Source organism: Bison bison, unplaced genomic scaffold, assembly GCF_000754665.1.
Source record: "Bison bison bison isolate TAMUID 2011002044 unplaced genomic scaffold, Bison_UMD1.0 scf7180017864487, whole genome shotgun sequence".
In the NCBI taxonomy this organism is placed as follows: domain Eukaryota; kingdom Metazoa; phylum Chordata; class Mammalia; order Artiodactyla; family Bovidae; genus Bison; species Bison bison.
The window spans coordinates 7002737-7023340 of NW_011495047.1; the positions used below are offsets into that span (position 1 = coordinate 7002737).

General features: G+C 42.2%; 1 protein-coding gene across 1 annotated transcript in view; it reads right to left on the reverse strand.

Moving 5' to 3' along the window:
• Positions 1-439: 439 nt before the first annotated feature.
• Positions 440-20604, reverse strand: part of SPATS1 (spermatogenesis associated, serine-rich 1) — a 22574-nt gene continuing 2409 nt past the window's right edge. The window contains exons 2-8 of the mRNA XM_010863089.1: positions 14330-14474; positions 11213-11337; positions 9697-9858; positions 5604-5724; positions 4511-4573; positions 808-923; positions 440-565 (exon numbers count right to left, since the gene is read on the reverse strand). Of these exons, the coding sequence (XP_010861391.1) occupies positions 537-565; positions 808-923; positions 4511-4573; positions 5604-5724; positions 9697-9858; positions 11213-11337; positions 14330-14474 (761 nt within the window). The 3' untranslated portion in view covers positions 440-536. The remainder of the gene's footprint in view (positions 566-807; positions 924-4510; positions 4574-5603; positions 5725-9696; positions 9859-11212; positions 11338-14329; positions 14475-20604) is intronic.

Below are 20604 nucleotides of genomic sequence, written 5' to 3' on the forward strand. Positions count from 1 at the left end.
TGTGAACCACCAGATTACCCTTGACCTTAGGAGAAGCATTAAGAAGTCAATTACCATTGACCATACTAAAGTATAATAGGTATGTAGGAATAAAGAGTTATGATCCCTGTTACTTTCAGATAACTGAGCAAAATAACAATAGGAATAATATGAGAAAAAGAATGTGTACACCTTTGGACAAATGTTAACTACTGTAGATTCTAAGTAAAGAATATGTAGATGTTTGTTGTACGATTCTCGAAACTTTTCTATCAGTAAAGTTTTCAAAATACAGTGAAGGGAATTCCCTGGTGGTCCAGTGGTTAGAACTCTGAGCTTTCACTGCCGAGGGCCGGAGTTCAGTCCCTGGTCGGGGAACTAAGATCCCACGAATGGCATGGCACGGCCAAAAAATAATAACAACGTTTAAAAAGGCAAGACACAGTGATTTCGCGTCCAAGTCAAGCATTTGATTTAGAACAGTTGCACTAACAAAAGCACTCAACAGGAAAAGGCTCTCCAGGGGCCAGTCAGGGCCTGCTTCCTGGACCTTCTGTTCAGGACTGTCTTGGAAAGTCCAAAGAACCTGCGGATAGAGGCACAGAGTTAAAGGCTGTGCTCCATCTCAAGACTACCAGTTCTCGAGCATACACTTAACAGCGACCCACAGCCGTGACATCTGCCCAGGGGCCACCTCGGGGCAAAGGATACCATCCACTCTGGGAGAGGCTCTGCCTCTCTCCTCTCCATTGTGAAGCCTCTCAAATGTCTGCTCTTCCGGGCTTGCCTCCAGCTGTTATGCTATTTTTTGCAAGTCCTTTGACCCACCAGCAGGTAGCAAACTGTGCAGCAAGGAGACCGCTGGCTGCCAGTCGTCAAGCTCTTCGACTTCTCTTATCTCGCTCTTCAGCATGTTGGCCTTTTCCTTCACCCAGAAAGGCAAGCTGTGGGAAGAGAACAACACCATTTCAGTCCGCCTGATGCAAAATTTGCGAACACCTTCAGGAGACAAGGTACTCCATCTTCCAAAAGTAAGAAGGCCTCCAATTCTGGAGACCAGGTGTCAACGTAAAGTCACCGTATTGGGACTTCCCTGGTGGTCCGGCAGTTAAGAATCTGTCTTCCAATACGTGGGACGTGGGCTAATCCAGGTCAGAGAACTAAGCTGCCTTGCAGCTAAGCTAGCGAGCCACAACTACTGAGCCTGTGTGCTCTGGAAGCTGCGTGCCATAACTGGAGGGAAGCTTGAGCTCCGCAATAAAAGATCTTGCATGCCGCAACTAAGATCCGATGCAGCCAAATTAATACTTTTTTAAAAACCCATCATATTAGTTGTCGTCATTGTCCCTTCCCCAAACCCATGTCTCTTTTGTGTCCCTCTTTGCCCAGGAATCTGAGCCCTGTACCCTGCAGCACCTTGGCTCCTCCCTGCCCCCACCTTTGAGTTGGGCTTGGCTAGTGGGAAGCACCCACAGGAGATCAGAAGGTGCCAAGACAGAGACTGAGCTGTGTCTTATTGAGCTCCTTGACTCCCACCCTGTCTCCTGAGGTACCCCAGTTCTGGAGTGGCTGTATTGTCCACGGCCACAGCTCCTTTACAACAGGCCTTCTCCATTCTCTCACTGCCCTGTGAACCAGGAGTTCTTCTGCTGTTCAGACCTAGACGTTATTAAGAGCTTCCCACTGGTGGGAGTCCCTGGGTGCTTCACCCTCCCATGTGAGTTCCCTCAACCTGCTCACTCATTGGTAAACAGTCGTTTCATTAAACTGTCTTCAGAATCACAGAAAAGTATGCCTTCTGCTTTCTCCTGAGACCTCAGATAATACAGACACCTGGCATCCTCCCAGGTCTGTTGAGATTTGAAAGGGCACATGTTGGGCTGTGCTGTGTGTGATCCAAGAGGTCTTGGGAAGTCTGGCTCCTAGGATGAGTCAGAGCAGGAAGATGGAGAATGCTTTCATCTTTTGGCCGCTAGGATTTTCATACTTGGGGGGAGAAATGCATTATGATTGAGAAAACACCCTGATAAACCTGCTGAAGGTAAGGAAGCCCCTGTAAGAAGACAGGAGGATTACCACACGTGGGAATAGATGGTGGTGGTGGTTTAGTCGCTATGTCGCGTCTGACTCTTGCAATCCCACGGACTATAGCCTGTCAGGCTCCTCTGTCCATGGGATTCTCCAGGCAAGAATACTGGAGTGGGTTGCCATTTCCTTCTCCAGGGGATATTCCCAACCCAGGGATCGAATCCAGGTCTCCCACATTGCAGGTGGATTCTTCACCAGCTGAGTCACAAGGGAAGCCCAAGAACACTGGAATGGGCAGCCTATCCCTTCTCCAGCTGGTCTTCCCAACCCTGGAATCGAACCAGGGTCTCCTGCATGGCAGGTGGATTCTTTACCCACTGAGCTATGAGGAAAGCTTTTTATATTTCTTTGAGCCCCTTTTTTGGGGTGGGGCATGAATACTGGAATGGGTTGCCATTCCCTTCTCCAGGAGATCTTCCTGACCCAGGAATTGAACCCGGGTCTCCCGCACTGTAGGCAGACGCTTTACCGTCTGAGCCACCAGGGAAGTCAGGAATAGACGGGATATCATTTAAAGCTGACAACACAATAATATTGGGTTGGCCAAAAAGTTTGTTCAGGTTTTTCATAGCATCTTGTGTAAAAATCCAAACAAACTTTTTGGCCAACCCACTAGAAGCCCAGCTAAAAAAATCAGGGCAAAAAGCAATATAGGAAGATATCAGCATAAAGAACCAATAGAACAAAAAACACAAGCATTCCTAAACACCCAAAGAAATAATTGTTTAACTTTTGTTGAAATAAAATGGTGAAAGACTCAGGGTAAATATAATGTACATAACACATGCAACAAACTATTCTGACAGAATTTAAATCAAATCTGTCAAATCAATAAATGCAAGTGACCCTAAATCACCTCTTAGAGAAACTACTTTTCAAATTGACTCATGGAGAAAAATCCAGTTCTATTTCTGAGAGAAAGACGTAAAACACAGTAATTTGAAAGTCTAAGAATGGGCAAAAGCATATTAGTCAAATGCAAACAAAGCAAAGTAAGAGTTGTAATCTTAATATCTGGCTCGGTATAACACAGGACAAAATGCATTAAATGAGAAAAAAGAAAGATATTTTTGCAATGCTAAAAGCTACTAGTAATAAAGAGAAACACACTAACATTTGGACATTTTAACACACCAACTCTTAGTCCAAGTGGACCAAATGAGCAGTCAAGGGGACAAAAATGGGTAAGAAAAAACAGGGACTAAACAATAAACAATAAGATAAATCTTCTGGGTATGTATCTAAATTTACATCCTGATAAAATAGAATGTACTTTCTTTTTTTTAATATATATTTACTTATTTATTTATTTGGCTGAATTGAGTCTTAGTTGCAGCTCATGGGCTTAGCTGCTCCACATTACACGGGATCTTAGTTCCCCAACCAGACATCAAACGCACATCTCCTACACTGCAAGGTGGATTCTTAACCAGTGGACCACCCAGAAAGTCCCTAGAATGCACTTTCAAATGCAAATGGAAAGAGTCCCAAAACTGAATATATATTAGCTCACAAGAAAACTTTGATAAGTTCCATAAAATAAAAATAATAAAAACAATATTTTCTGATCACAAGGTAATACAAGTAAGAATGAATTACACAATAAAAGCCAAAAAGCTCTCCTATCTAGAAAATCTCCTATTAAGGAATTTTTTAGTCAAAAGAGAACTATCAGTGGGAACGACCGAATTCTTCAAAAAATAAAGATAACCTACATATCAAAATATTTTGGTTCAGAATGGAGCAGAGCTAAACTATTAGATCAGAAGAATGAGAACTTCCCTGGTGGTCCAGTGACTGGGACTCCACCTTCTGAATGCAGGGGATCCCAGGTTCAGTCCCTGGGAATTGAACCAGGGATTCCGGGAACTAGATTTCATAAACTGGAACTAAGAGTTTGCATGTAGCAACTAAAGATCCCGCGTGCTGTAACTAAAAGATTCAGCACAGCCAAATAAATAAAAACAAATATTTTTTTAAAAGAAAAGAAAAGATCAGAGGAATAATACTTTCCTGAAATACAGAAGTACTAGCTTACTCTGCCTCTTCAAACTTACTCTGCCTCTTCAAACCCTAACCATCCTCCCTGGCTGCATTTATTCAAGTATATGTCTTTCTTTCCCAACAAACTCTTGTGTTTTGGAAAGCAAGGACCCTGACTGTTTCTCCACATAAAACCCCTCATGGTGCATGCCTATAATAACATGTGGCATCTGGCAGTCTGCCAATCATATCTGCTGAAGATGTAAGCAGCCCAGCAGCTAGACTCCATAGACACTTGACCTTCAAAACCAGGAACCTTCCATTCAAACTGCCTCACCCAACTGCCAGGATTCAAAAGGTCCCTATGCCTCAGGTGTCTATGAGCTCTTCCATAGGAGAAAATAAATAATTGATATTTTCATAAAGGTAGGATAATATGAAATATGTTGAGATAACTCACTTGGGGATTTGTGGAAGAGGCTCAAGTGGAATAAATGTATCAAATTTCTTTTCATAAGGCACTCTGAAAATCAGAAAAGACAACCATCAGATTGGTATGGCTTCTATGGCAAAGATATCAATACTTCATTGTGTTCAATACAATGTCTTATTTTCTTGTTTTAATTGCCATGTATGGGCTTCAAAACCATTAAGGGCCATGCTGCTAAGTCGCTTTAGTCGTGTCCGACTCTGTGCGACCCCATAGACAGCAGCCCACCAGGCTCCACCGTCCCTGGGATTCTCCAGGCAAGAACACTGGAGTGGGTTGCCATTTCCTTCTCCAATGCATGAAAGTGAAAAGTCAAAGTGAAGTCGCTCAGTCGTGTCCGACTCTTAGTGACCCCAAGGACTGCAGCCTACCAGGCTCCTCCGTCCATGAGATTTTCTAGGCAAGAGTACTGGAGTGGGTTGCTATTTCCTTCTCCAGGAGATCTTCCTGACCCAAGGATTGAACCCAGGTCTCCTGCATTATAGGCAGACGCTTTACCATCTGAGCCACCAGGGAAGATATATATATACACACACACACGCACGTCTTGTTTATCTATTCATCTGCTGAGGTTGTTTCCATATCTTGGCTATTGTAAATAATGCTGCTATAAACATCGGGGTGCATGAATGTTTTCAAATTAGTGGTTTTGTTTTCTTCAGAACGTGATTAATTTTCTAAAATATTTTTAATGTACCACATCAACTATTTTTCTTTTAATTTAGTGACCCTCCCTTTCTCATCAATGCTTAGTTCCGAGTGTAAGTCAACCCTACTATCCAACAATGTGATTCAGAATGAAAATGGAAGCCTTGATATTTGTAGTAATAATAACAGGAACAAAATTAGCAACTACCTTTTAGTAGTCAAGATCCTGTGTATGATCTCAGTTACACACAGGCATATATACATACACTAAGGAAAGACGTGGACTTTTTTAGAAATTTTCACCAACTATGTCTTGTTGAGATTCACCCCTTGCAAAATATAATTTATATGTAACAGAGAGAAATATAATTCCTTTAAAGTTCACTAAATAATGCTAGTATTAACATACACTTACATTGAAAAATTCACTGGAGGGAGAGTTGATCCTGCTTTGTGGAAGCCTTTACTCTGTTCTGGATACATATATGGATTATCTCCTGGAGTTAACTTTGGGATGCCATTCCTGGGGTCAAGAACTGTGAATGGTGTTTAAAAACGAAATCATAAAAAGAGCTGAAGATGGTCCACAGATTTGCTCTAAGTATGGACATGACAATGGAAATAGGATAATTCAGTGTTTTATCACTAGGTACATATAGGTTTCTTAAATGTTCTGTTTATGATTGTTTCACCTTGAGGAGATGAAAAGTGTGAGCCTGAAATAAAATGAAAGTAAAAAATAAATTTAAAAAACAGATTAAAAAACTTTTTTAAAGTGTGAGCCTATGTTTGACACATTTTTTAAAAGGTGTTATGATTACTTTACCCTGAGAAAGAACAATAACTGAGGTTTGATGGGATGGTTTGGTTTAAAATGAATGGTCAATCAAAAGTTATCTGCAATCATGAGCATAAACTCTAACTTGAAATCTTTTTATTCCTAAGCATTAGTGCACTTTGAATCCCTGAATTCCTCAGGGATTAGAGGCCATTTTAATTGGGCCTCTGCCTCTCTGATTGGATCTCAACTAATAAGGGTCCTGGCTCCTCCTTCTGTCTCAAAGACCGGGACAGGGGTTTCCCTGGTGGCGCAGTGGATAAAATCTGCCTACCAATGCAGGGGACATAGGTTCGATCTATGGTCCAGGAAGATTCCACGTGCTGTGGAGCAACCAAATCCGTGTGCCACAACTATTGATTCTGTGCTCTAGAGCCTGGGGGCCACAACTACTGAGCCCATGTGCTACAACTGTTTAAGCCCTAGAGCCCATACTCCACAAGAGAAGCCACCCGAATGAGAAGCCTGGGCACTGCAACTAGAGAGTAGCCCCTTCTCACTGAAACTAGGGATAAGCTCATGCAGCAATAAAGACCCAGCACAGCCAAAAATAAATAAATTAATTAAAAAAAAAAAAGAAGAAGAATGAGGTGGCGCAGCAGTGGGAGGTGGCCTTCATGGTGAAGAGGAGTCAGGAAAAAGTCTACTGATGCTGAGTAAACACTGCTTACTCAGCCCAGGCTCTGACACCCGACCCAGCCCCTTCCAATGCCCCAGGAACAAGAAACCAACCACATGAGTTCCCATGGAGTGAGGCTGGCACAGGATGGCCATTTAAACCTGCACCTCCAATGCCGGATGCCTCTCCCAAGGAAATAATCCTGGCTTGCAAGAGTACCTTGGGACTAGAAGCAGGGACATGCAGCTGGGGACACAACCTCCTTCTTTGCTCACACCCAACAGACAGGACTCTTTTTAAATGTTTTACTTATTTTAAAAGTTTTTTCTTTATGTTTGTATTTATTTGGCTGGGCCAGGTCTTGGCCATGGCACTTGGGAATCTTCACTCTTTTTTGCAGAATGTGTGATCTAGTTTCCTGACCAGGGATTGAACCCCAGCTCCTGCTTTGGGAACACGAGGAAAGTCCCTCATTCACTTTGCTTTTTGGCTGTGCTGGGTCTTGGTGGCTGTGCAGGCTTTTCTCTAGTTACAGTGCTCGGGCTTCTGTTGTTTCAGCTCCTGGGCTCTGCAGCTCAATAGCTGTGGCACACGGGCTTAGTCGCTAAGTTGCTCCACAGCATGTGGGATCTTCCCAGGCCAGGGATGGAACCCATGTCTCCTGCATTAGTAGGCGGATTCTTTACCACTAAGCGACCAAGGAAGTCCTCCTCATTTACTTTTAATATATACTTGCAGTTGTCCCTGTTCTGGCCAGTGAGACAAGGAAGTCCCCCAAGGACCATATGGGAAAACTTTCCTTCCTTCTAAAAGGGGAAGGCAACAGGAGATTTTCCTTTTTTATGTCTTGAATACAAATATGATGCTTAAAACTACAACAGTTATCTTATAACCATAAGGGGACAAGCATCTAGACAAAAAAAATCCAACATTATGAAGAATGGTAATACATCAAAAAACCCAAAATGAGCCTGTCTTTGATGAGATCATTGGGCAACCAGACCATATAGGTCACTTAGACACCAAAGCTTCTTGTTAATTACTTAATAAATATCTTACAATTTAAGTCTCTGATAATTTGATTTTTCTCTTACTTGTGGCCAAAAGCATGCCTAAGTAATAGACAGCTAAACTTAGTCCCTTCTTTGTTTTTCTCAGTTGTTCCAGATTTAAACCAGTTAAATAAATACTTGCTCTTCCTCCCTAGGACTGCACCTCAGGAGTGAGAAGTCAAGAGTGTGTACAGCAGGCTTACATGACATCAGGATCTATGAGAAGGCTTTGGGTCCTGGGTCACCATCTGCAAACCACACAGGTACCTGCTGCTCTCTAAGAGCTGGTATCTATTTTCTGTTGTCTACTAAAATGGGCCATCTAGTCTGATTCTCTGAAGCTATCCCTGTCTGCCGTGCATCAGGTGAAACACACATTTATTCCCATATGACCCCTGGCTTGGTGGTCAACAGTACACCATACGGTGCCCTGCCAGCATTCCAGCCATACAACCAGCTCCCCTGGCTTGCTCGCTTGCTCTCTCTCTCTCTCTCTCTCTGTCCTAAGCTCCACAGTCTTTACAAGGCACAGAAATGCTGCTATTCGTCCACATCTCCTGGGTGGATGAGACCCTCAGTGGGCTTTCTCCCCAAACACTGCCCAGAGTTATCATTGCTCTCTGTGCACAGTCCGGTGAGATGCCACTTCATCTGGAAGCTCAAGGTCTTCCCCCAGCCACCCTGTGAGGCAGAAGCCCCGGCTAGACTCACGTCCCCTCAGCCACTAGATTTTGATCTCAGGAGTTGGGTAGGACACAGGACTCCTCAAAGTCCCCGTATCAGTGACTACTTTCTCACCTCCTCTAGTCTGGCTTTTGGTGTATTCTCTATCCATGCAAGGGCTTCCCTGGTGGCTCAGTGGTAAAGAATCTGTCAATGCAGGAGACATGGGTTCGATCCCTGGGTCAGGAAGATCCCCTGGAGGAGGAAATGGCAACCCACTCCAGTATTCTTGCCTAAAAAATCCATGGACAGAGGAGACTAGAGAGCTACAGTCCATAGGGTTGGACAAGAGTTTGACATGACTTAGCAACTAACCTACCCAAGGAAAAGCCTTGGTTTTCAAAACTACCTGTCTCTGCTCTGAGTAGAAGTTTCTATTTCTTTCTCTTTGTATACTGGCGTGCGTAGCCTTTCCCTTCTCCAGGGGCTCTTCCCAACCCAGGGATCAAACCCAGGTCTCCCGCACTGCAGGTGGATTCTTTATCAGCTGAGCCACCAGGGAAGGCCAAGAATACTGGAGTGGGTAGCCTATCCCTTCTCCAGCGGATCTTCCCAGGAACTGAACTGGGGTCTCCTGCATTGCATGCAGATTCTTTACCAACTGAGCTACCAGGGAAGCCCTGTATTCCTACTACAGCCATCTTATTCTTCCCTGAAGCACTTGCTGACTCCTATACAGGTACTTCTATGGAAGCGTGTGCCATAAATGGTCCCTTGGTATTCAGAAACTCTTTAGGGTCTTTCAATAAACTTATGATGGCTAAGTTGGAACAGAGAACTCACCAAGTCACAAGCTGAGGAGATACATATATACACTTCCTCATCACATCTACCTTTCATTAAATCAGCTACAAAACAACACACACTGAAGCTAAGGTTTACAGGATGTTTTCCTCGTAAAGAATCGAAAGCACGATTTAAACGCATATGACAAGCAGCATCTAACTGAAACATGAATTCTTTTCCTCGGACTTCAATGGAGATTTCTATTAATAAGTATCTGATAGAACTTATCTGATGACTTAAATATCACATTAGCATTTTATGAAACTCAGAGAAAAACAAAAATGTGGATCAGCATATGGTGTGAGTTCTTTGCCAAAAAATGCAGCCTGCCAACCATCCATCCCCTTGTCTTTCCTATTTTTCTGGCTGCACCTGGATGACACAGTGACCCCCTAGGTCTGCCCCAGCCACACAAGGCTGGGCCGCTGGAATGACAACTCACGAGTATTCTGGGGCATTGCACAATGAACATTCAGGAAGAAAACGTTACCACATTTCTTTCTCCCAAGGCTCTTGTCCACTATCCTCTCTGATAGAGACCTCCTATTGCCGAGGAAGACCCCGTTAAAGAAACACTGCTTTCCAACATGGTAGGTGTGGATGTTGCTGCTAAACCTTGGGTAAAATGTCCACTCAGGACGCTGCCCATCTTCTGCAAGACATCAGAAATGCTTCCATCAGCACTGCTCCCAGCCTCACAGTGGAGCTGGATAACAAAATGGTGTGAAGCCCCACCCCCACCCCCAGCACCATCTGGCTGTATGACCTGTTATCAATGTGTGTATTTCCGTAATTCTACATCAGGGGCAGTGTTAACCTCTATGGGACTAGGCACAAAAGAAGGGAAGTAGAAAGAAAGCTATCTAAGAGGGCTCTTCTCTTTTTCCTTTTTACCCTCTCTTTCAAAAATAAAGCCAGTTTTATGGTTGGAAGTGATGTATGGGTTAGGAAGCTCAGAGACAGCTTTACAAGCATCTGTGAGCCAATCTTCACTCTAATAAATGTATAGTAATAGAAAGCCCATCAGAGGAAGGGCTGGAACACCCATGGCATCTTAACCAGATGGCATATGGTGTTGGCAGCCAACAGTGGCACATGCTCAGGCTGGAGAAACACAGAGAGATGCAATGTGATTAGGACCAAGGAGAAGGGCTGCTCTGAGACCTTAGGCTAGTTGATGGACTTCTCAGGGTCTCTGTTTCTTCATCCGACCCTTTTCCTATAAAACTGCTCAAGTGATTTTGAATGGTGAAAGGTCTGACAGCTCTAGGGTTGCTTAAGAAACTCTTATCTCCTTGGTGGCTGTGAACGACCAGAGGCTTTGGAGGCAGGCGTGTTTGAATTCTAATCCCATCCCTTCACTTCCTAACTATGTGTGCTTGTGTGGGTGAATGAATCTCTCCAGCCTCAGTTTCCGTCTGTGTAAAACAGGTAGGTCTGTATCAGCCACACAGGTCTATATGTATTGACACAGAAAGAATCCATGATCTACTTATACTTTGAGTGAAAACAATACTTTGAAAATAATTTTGTACTATTTTCTATCAGTGAAAATGTGGTGGTATATTACAATCCATAAATATATATATATATATATCCAAACATACATATATTAAGCATATATATGTGTTTATACATATATATATATATTTCAAATACATATACATTTACAGTTCAAAATTCTCGAAGAATAGATATCAAACTCTTCACAGCTATGGAGCAGAATAGGGGGATGATTGGAAAATATTGGGGAAGGGGTTTTCATATTCTACATGCTTCTTTATTATTTTAATATTTTATTATAGTACTTTTATGTTTATAAGGCATTTTAACTTTGAAAAACATATAACAGTAGCTACCCCGCAGAGTTGTGAGAATTAGAGATGAAGCATGTTGAATGCCAGGCACCTAGTGGGTCTTCAGCGAATGGCACCCAATAGTATGGCAGCCTTCTGCAAAGACCATGGGCATGGAGGCACATGGAGGAGGACCTGTAACCTACTCACTTGTCTGCAACTTGAGCAGGCTGAATTCCTGGGGATATTTATCCTTTTGGACTTCAGGCAGTGAAGTTTCAGAGGAGTGATCAGAATGTGAGGAGGAGGATTTCAGATCCAACTCTGCAGCAGGGCTGGAAAGGAAGCAGAAGGATGAAAATGTCGATGTGCTTAAATTGGAAGTTACAACCTGATCTTACATCTCTTACACTAGAATTGCCCTCACGTATGAAAACTAGGACTACTCTTCAATAAAAGTCCATGAGCATATAATTTATTTATTTGTAATTGAGGGGATTGAAATATATTCAAAAGATGCATGCTTAAAGGCAGTTTGGTGTCCAAAAGTTAAATATAGAATTATCATATAAGCCAGCAATTCTACTCCTGGCATACATCTAAACATCAGGCTGAATAAAATAAGCCAGACACCAAAGACCAAATATTGGTAATTCCATTTATATGAAATATCCAGAACAGGTAAATCCATAGAGATAAAATTAATGGTTATCCAGGGCTGGAGGGATAGGGGACATGAGGGTGACAGGTTTCTTTAAGGAGGCAATAAAAATGTCCTAAAATGGATTGTGATAATGGTTGCATTATTAAACTGGTGAATTACATGGTATATGAATTATGCTTCAACTAAAACTGCTACCCAGAAAATGCATGTTCAATAAAATCATTAAATGGAAATAAAAAATCAATCAGTATAAAGAAAAGAGAAAGAAATAATCAAAAACAAGCCTCGACTGAAATGGCTATAATAACAGAGCACTATGTTTAGTACAGAACTTCCTGGTAGTTACAAATGCCTGCAATGAGCTATTGTGGGCATCAACAGAAAAAGCCATCACTTCTGGTCTTAGTGGTCTAGCATTTGATAGATGGCCTTGGACAATGCTTTCAGGTAGAGTTATCTGTTATCAAGTCATAGGATCTTTTTTCAAAATATTACGCCACCCTGATATTGGAATCATTTCAAACCAACTTCATGTTGATCATTTTGTTTGCTCCTGACAAAAAATCCTGTTATTATAGGTGGGGCCAGTAGAATCATTTCCATTTGCAAAGGAAATGAGCCCTCAAAGAAACTAACAACACACACCCTAGAGAGGGGCCGAGCTGGATCTGCAGGTTAACTCTAGACTATGTTACCTAAAAATCATAAAGAACCCTGGGTCCATAACTCACAGTCTTGCATAGCCCAACATCAGTTTTAAGTAAAGATACCCATACTAATGTCTTTGAACTTCCGTAGTGTGCAGATAAAGCAAAAAAGCCAACAACTCAGAGTCCACCCTCCCAGTTCCAAATGTATGATAACTTTGACACTGGGTGATATATGTCTCTCCTAAATACTTTTTATATATTTGTGTTTGCTGAATTAACTGCATAGAAAACATTGCCAAGATAAAGGAAATGTTCCAAAAAAACTTTAGGACCATCTACCTACTTGCTTCACTCAACAAATACATATCTGAGTACATTTTGTGGAAAGCATTGGTCTAGACACTGGGGATCCAAACAGTCCCTGCTCTCAGGAGCTTAGGGTCAAGGGGAAGAGGACATGGACAGATAAACAGGTGACTGTGAAAGAGTGGGTAAACGCAAAGTTGGAAAAAGCAGGTTTTGCAAAAAAGTAGTATGCTGCAGCTGCTGCTGCTGCTAAGTCGGTTCAGTGGTGTCCGACCCTGAGAGACCCATAGATGGCAGCCCACCAGGCTCCCCCGCCCCTGGGATTCTCCAGGCAAGAACACTGGAGTGGGTTGCCATTTCCTTCTCCAATGCATGAAAGTGAAAACTGAAAGTGAAGTCGCTCAGTCGTGTCCGACTCTTAGTGACCCTATGATCTTAATTGTGAAAAATAATTACATATTTCCATGCATAAGAAATAGATTTTCTTTCATGCATATAAAAAAAGTTAACACCAATTCTCTAAGAGATAAGATTACCATGGTGGTTGTTTTTTATATTTTCAAAATTCCTATAATGAACTTAAATAACTTTATTTTTTAATTTAATTATGTATTTATGGCTGTGCTGGGTATTCGCTGCTACACATGTTTTTCTCTAGCTGTGGCTTCTTCATTGAGGTGACTTCTCTTGTTGCACAGCACAGGCTCAAGGGCTCAGTACTTGCAGTTCCCGGGCTCTAGAGCATGTGGACTCAAAAGTTATAGTGCAAGGGTTTAGTCACTCCCTGGTATGTAGGATCTTCCTGGACCAGGGATTGAACCCATGTCCCTTGCATTGATAGGAGGATTCTTCACCACTGAGCCACCATGGAAACCGCTAAATTACTTTCATTACAACAAAAACTGTTAGAAAAAGCTTTTTAAGACTTTTTATCGTAAGAAATCAAACAGAGCAAAGTATATAAAACAGTGCAGTTTTACAAATACTTATAAAGCCAACATCCAAGACAAGAAATAACACATGGCCAGCCCTTCCCTCCCACTCCCCAGAAACCATCTGTGTCCCTTTCCCAGAGAGGGAACTACAATCCTGACTCTGAGTGTTATGGCAACCATTTCTTTGCTGTTCTTTACGAGTCTACCACCAGGACTTCCTTGGTGGTCCAGGGGTTAAGAACCTGCCTTCCAACGCAGGGAACACAGGTTTGATCCCTGGTCAGGAAACTAAGATCCCACACGCCACAACGAACACCCACGTGCCACAACTGAGACACAGTGCAGCCAAAACCAAAAAAGACATAAATGAATATTTTTTAAAAGATTTACCACCTGTGTGTGTATATTTGTATTCCCAAAAATACATAGTTTAATTTCACCTTCATAATAGCGAGCCCTTGCACAGCCTGTGTTTTATGCCAAGGAGTCTTCAAATCACTTTATATGCATTACCTCATTTCATCCTCACAACAATCTCCTGAAGTATTACCACCACCTGCCCCCACTTTTTGCAGATAAGAAAGCTGAGGACCAGGGAGGTGAAGTAATTTGCCCAAATTCACACAGATACCGAGTGACAGAGTGAGATCTGAACCCAGTCTGGCTCCGGAATCCATGGTCTTGTAAACATGTCACACTCCCTCTCAGACTGTTGGTCCCCTGGTTAGAATTGACCCCAATGTTTACGGCTCTTCCCTGGACCCTTACTTACTCTAGGTGGACAAAGCCTCTGCCAGGGCTGAGAGGCCCACCGACACTTAGACCTGTTTCAGTAGATGAGGGGCTGACCCTTCTGCCAGGTGATATTACGCTGGCAAAGCATCCCTTAGATTCCAGAAGATCTTTGCGCTTGGTACCTGCAACACATAGATATCACCACTGGGTTACATTCATGAAAATACCTCCCACTTGATCTTTTTCCCAGATGGTAAATAATTTCTTTTTAAAAAACTATAAGAAAATTCTCAGAAATAAGAGTCAGACTTCTCTGACGCTGGAGTACATTTTTAGAATGACTGCTGTTCCACCTACCATTTAATGATTCACATGTGTGTGGCATCTCCTGGGCACCTCTGCAAATTCCCACCATCCATCAATGGGACTACCCCTTAGCCAGGTTTTATTCATTTCCTATCAACTCCCTCTCAAATTCATCTATCAGGTGAATCATATCCTTCCCACACTTGTCAAGACCCAACTCTATTACCAAACACTTGACTCTTAAGAGGACTTGCCTGTGACTCTACAAAGTTTTTAAATTCTACCTAATCTGTCCTCTCACAATACCCTCATCCTGGGGTTTCTCAGGGTAAGAACTGTTGCATCAGAGTTACCTGAGAGGCCTGTTAAAAATACAGATTCCCAGGATGAAGAAGATGTGATACATATACACAATGGAATATTACTCAAGCCATTAGAAAAAATGAAACAACATCATTTGCAGCAACATGGATGGGCCTGGAGATGGTCATATGAGTGAAGTCAGACATCCCTTATAAAAATGTGGAATCTAAAAAAAGAATGATACAAATGAACTTATTTACAAAACAGAAACAGACGTACAGACTTAGAGAACAAATTTATGGTTGCTATGGAGAAGGAAATGGCAACCCACTCCAGTGTTCTTGCCTGGAAAATCCCAGGGACGGGGGAGCCTGGTAGGCTGCAGTCTCTGGGGTCGCACAGAGTCGGACACGACTGAAGTGACTTAGCAGCAGCAGCAGCAGGGCAAGATGGGGGATGGGATCATTAGGGAGTTTGGGATGGACACTGCTATATTTAAAATGGATAACCAACAAGGACGTACTGTATGGCACAGGAAACACTGCTCAATGATATGTGGCAGCCTGGGATGGGAGGTGAGTTTAGAATAGATACATATATTTGTATGGCTGAGTCCCTTTGCTGTCCACCTGGAAATATCACATTGTTAATTGGCTCTACTGCAATATAAAATTAAAAGTTTTTTCAAAAAAGAAAAAAAATACAGCTTACCAGAATCAATGGAAAAAAGAGGGTGCTAAAATAGATAACCAGGAACTCTGCTCAATACTCTGTAATAACTGAAATGGGAGAAGAATTTCAAAAAGAGTAAAGACGTGTCTGCGTATAACTGAATCACTTTGCTGTACACCTGAAACTAATACAACACTGTTCATCAACTACACGCCAATATAAAATTAAAAAAAAAATTAAATGGGGTGGTGGAAGAAAAAACAACATAAAACATTAAAAAATAAGAAATAATTCAAAAATACCGATTCCCAAATCCCATTACAGATCCATCAAACTGGAATCTTGGTCAGTGAAGCCTGGGAATCCACATTTTGCAGAAGCCTCACTCCCTCAGTAGTTCTTAGGCTCATGCTTGGCAGTGAAATTCCTCCTCTTCAAGCCCAGTTCCATCACTGCACTCATTCTATCCTGTCCCTCCTCCTGATTCTCCACACGCATCCAGTGATGAGAATCACCATGGGACACTTGTTCAACATGCAGATTCCAGGGCTCCAAGCCAACTTACGGGGAGGGGGCAGCAACCCGGAAATCTGTATGTTTAAGAAGCACCTCGGGTGATTCTCAGAGCCAACCAAGTGTGGGAAGAGCTGTTTTGGCACAAGGCCCTGAGCCACGCCTTCGAGGAGGGCATGGCAGCCCACTCCAGTATTCTTGCCGGGAGAATCCCAACGAACAGAGGAGCCTGGCAGGCTGCAGTCCACAGGGTCGCAAAGAGTCGGACATGACTGAGCGACTAAGCACAACATGTCATGCAGCCTAGGGCAGCCCTCCATACACAAGGGCCAACTATTTGCTTGAGGAGTGAGTAATTGGGATGGAGTGGAACCCAGTGGAGGGCAGAGCTGTGAAGAAAGAGCACAGGTCTCCAGCAGTGCCAGATATGGAACCACAAATGTGGTATCAAGAATATAATACAGACCACACTCTCTGACCACACACAATACTATTAAAAATCAATAATAAAAAGACAGCCAAAAAACACCCATAAGCTTGGAAACTCAAACCACATCTCCAGACATTTCACATAATAGAAGAAAGCATAATGTGACTCATGAGGTACTTAATGATCAATGACATAAATACAATATATCAAAACTTGTGGATTCAAATAAAGCAGTGACTAGAACCTAGAGCCTTAAATGCATACACTGTATTTTACTGAATGTAAGACACGATCAGTTGTAAAAACATTATTTTATGGACCACAAAGAACAGAGGAGGCCAATTAAATTATGACACGTGCTTTATCATTTTGGACTTTTATATTTATTGAAGAATCCTTTTAGACTTACTTATAGATTTTAATCCTGTGCGTATTTAAAGAAGGAAAATAAAAGCAAAATTAAATGGCTAAAGGCACTCGTGGAGCTTTCCAGGTGGTGCTAGTGGTAAAAAAAACCGCCTGTCAACACAGGATATGCAAGAGACTCGAGTTTGATCCCTAGGTCAGGAAGATTCCCTGGAGTAGGAAGTGGTGACCCACTCCAGTATCCTTACCTGGAAAAATCCATGGACAGAGGAAAGGAGTCGGACAAGATTGAGCGACTGAGCACGAGCCATTCTTAAACTTTACACACATTCAAAAGTCTGATTATTGAGTCACTTTTCACCTCAATCCCTGATGCCCACATTTTCCACCAAAATTGATCTCAATGCAACAAGAATGTAGGTGACGGAGCATTTCTTAAGTGCCTCTGGAATTTTCTTCCAAACCACAGACACACCTCTGCGTTATTCAGTGCTCATCCAGCAAAGTTATATCAACTACTTCACAGGGGTTAGTGGGCCCATGGCACTGGTAAGACCCATCCAACTTCAGAGACACAAACTGTGAAAAATGTCCATCTTACAAGTGACAGGCTATAGTGTCAGAAAACAAAGATTCTAAAATTAATGACCTAAACTTTCAATTCAAGATATAAGAGGAAAAAGACAAATGCCTCAAAATGATAAGAAATCATAAAATAAAAGCAGAAATGAATGAAATAAAGATGATTAACAGAATTAGCGGTTCATGGAAAAAATTAAAAATGTAGATAGAGTTCAAGAAAAAAATTTTAATGTAAGTAAACAGTATAAGAAATGGAAAGGAGGCCACAATTACAAATAAAACAGAAGTAATCTTACCCATAAAGAAACCGAGTACTAGAAATATCAAATAACTTGTACGAGGTTACAGAGCAATGGAGTATAACTCATAACATGTAGTTTAGGGTCTTCCCTGGCAGTCCAGTAGTTAAGACTCTGAGCTTCCATTGCAAGGGGCGTGGGTTTGATTCTTGGTTGGGGAACCAAGATCCCCACATACTACACAGTGCAGCCAAAAAAACAAAACAACAAAAAATGTAATTTAATGTTACAATAATCATGATGGAACTGACACAAACCCTGACAGATAAATCAACAGAACAAAACAGCAAATGTAGCTAGAATAAAATGTTATGTGATAATAGTGGCATTTTATCACAGTGAAGAAAGACTGGATCATTCAAAAAAATATTTCTGGAACAGCTAATTAACCATTTGGAATGAAAATAAAATTAAACCTCCCTTATCCCCAAATAAATTTCAAATGAATTACAAATGTGAATGCAAAAATTAAAAGATGTATCTGAAAAAATAACAAGTGAATGTTTAAATAATGTTAGAGTGGGGAAGTTATTTCTAAGAAAGGTATAAAATACAAGCAAAAGAAAAGAGGCGTAGATTTGAATACACACACACTTGAAACTTTCATAGCAAACTATAAATAGATTCATAACATACAGGATTTAAAAAAGAGCTAATAGGGACTCTCTCTCCCTCGTGCATGCGCTCTCTCTCTCTCTTTCTCTCTCTCTCTCTCTCACTCTCCCTCCCTCCCTCCCTCCCCATGCACTCCTCCACTCTCTTTTCTTCAAGTCTTGGACTCTCCTGCTGTCTTCTAAATAAAATAGAGCTGTAACACTGATTTGCCTAAGAGCTGTAGCACGGTTTGTCTAGGACCCAAGAGCTGTGATGTGCCAAGGGCTTTAATGTCCGTCGCTCCAAATCTTTGTTGTGACGAGACAAAGAACCGAGGAACATACACTCGAGTGACATCTATGGTGCCGTGACTCGGATATAACCTGGCTGAAACAACCTCCGCGCGGAAGAGGCCAAGCACAGCAGGAGCCCAACTCAGCGAAGCTCCCACGCTAGAAGCGGAAGGCGAAGAAACCCAGTGCAGGGGAAGGCCCATCGTGCTGGAAACCGGGACAGCGAAAAACGAACTCAGCAGAAAGCTCACGCAGCCCAGTCTCAGATTCCAGAAGACCTCCGGTTAAGGTCAACCAGCTACAACATGCAGTGCCAGTTCAACAAAGATAAAAAACTACAGCTGACCACAGAAAATATCACACACCCTTGGACACCGCTATAAGGACTCTGAGGATTGAGACTAGCAAGAGGGGGAGGCCCAATACCCCTCGCCGTCCCAGTTCAGCAGGAAGTAGCCAGAAAGACCTCGATGCCCCTATTCCCAAAGAATTGGGCCTCCCATCTCTTGAGGGGGGAATGTTAGATAGGTAGAATAGAGAAAAGGACTCCAAAATGGCGGCGACTAGAAGACAAGGAAGGTCAAAGAAGGTCCGAGGACCAGAGTGAAGACTTCAGGCAGAACAAACAGCACTCCTGGCTAAGCCCAATTTGCATAGGGCAGGCCCAGGTGGAGGAAAAAACATATAAAAGGAGGAGCCAAAGCGCTTTCTCACGGACTCTCTCTCCCGCGTGCGTGCGCTCTTTTCTTTCTCTCTCTCTCTCTCACTCTCTCTCCTGCTATCTTCTAAATAGAATAGAGCTGTAACACTGAAAAAAATAAAAAATAAATAAAAAAGAGCTAATAATCATGACAAAGCATGAGTTTTTAAAAATTTATAAGATGAAAATCTTATACCCAAAGGAAAATAAATGAGCAAAAGACATGATTAGGTAATTCACTAAACACACATATATAGGCAATATATGTTTGGGGAAAAAAATTCATCCTTACATTAGTGAAAGAGTTGAACTTAAAATAAGATATTATTTGCTATCCGTTTACAAATACCTAAGGCTGGCACAGCTTGGAGGAATGACATTCTTGTACACTGCTGCTGAAAAAAACCTCCATCTTACTGAAGAGTAATTTGGCCATTTATGTCCTCCAAAACCTATGAGAAATGCTCTTTCATTCCAAGGCCCTACTTTCAGTAACATCTATGAAAAGGGTATGAAATGTATATATAAAGATGCAGAAAGGACCCACATATGTAAAGAAAAAAATAAAATTAAGAGCAGAGATGTCTTCTGGGTTGAGACTCAACGTCAGTTCTGAGTTACTTATCATAGCATTTACTTATGACAATACTTGCCCATAGGTTTTAACAGGGACTGCCTTTTCTAAATAGTTCACATTGTATATTGTATTCGGCCACTAGGGGCACTGGCGAATTCACCAAAGCAAGGATTGATTGTTTGCTAAGGATGGTATCAGAGGGGGCCCCCCTCACAAGTTTTGGGGTTTCTTTTTTTTTTTTTTTTGAGAGGTAAAATGTAAATATATTATGCAGCCCTAAGCAACGAGCCAGTGAAATCACATCTACAAATTTAGCCTATTTCCCTGTTTACTTAAGAAGTTTTGTGATGGCAACATTCTAGACAGCAGCCTGCAGCTGCCGTAACAGCAGACTCTGCAGACTGACCAGCAAGGGCTGGAAGAGGGGTCTGCCTGCTCAACTGGCACTTTCTCCAGACTCGGCTGAGTTCCGGGAATTCCTAAAAGAAACTCAGTTTCAAACATGCTCTGGAGACACTTAAGCCTGACCCCAGGCTGCCTCTCCACGTCTCCTCAGGCGGGAGAAAAGGGCTGGAAATCCAAGTCCGAACCCTAACATTCTGATATTGATGCCTCCACTGCGTAGAGTAACAGCAAGTTACTTTCAGCAAGTCAGTGACCTGTTTTGCCCAGCTCAC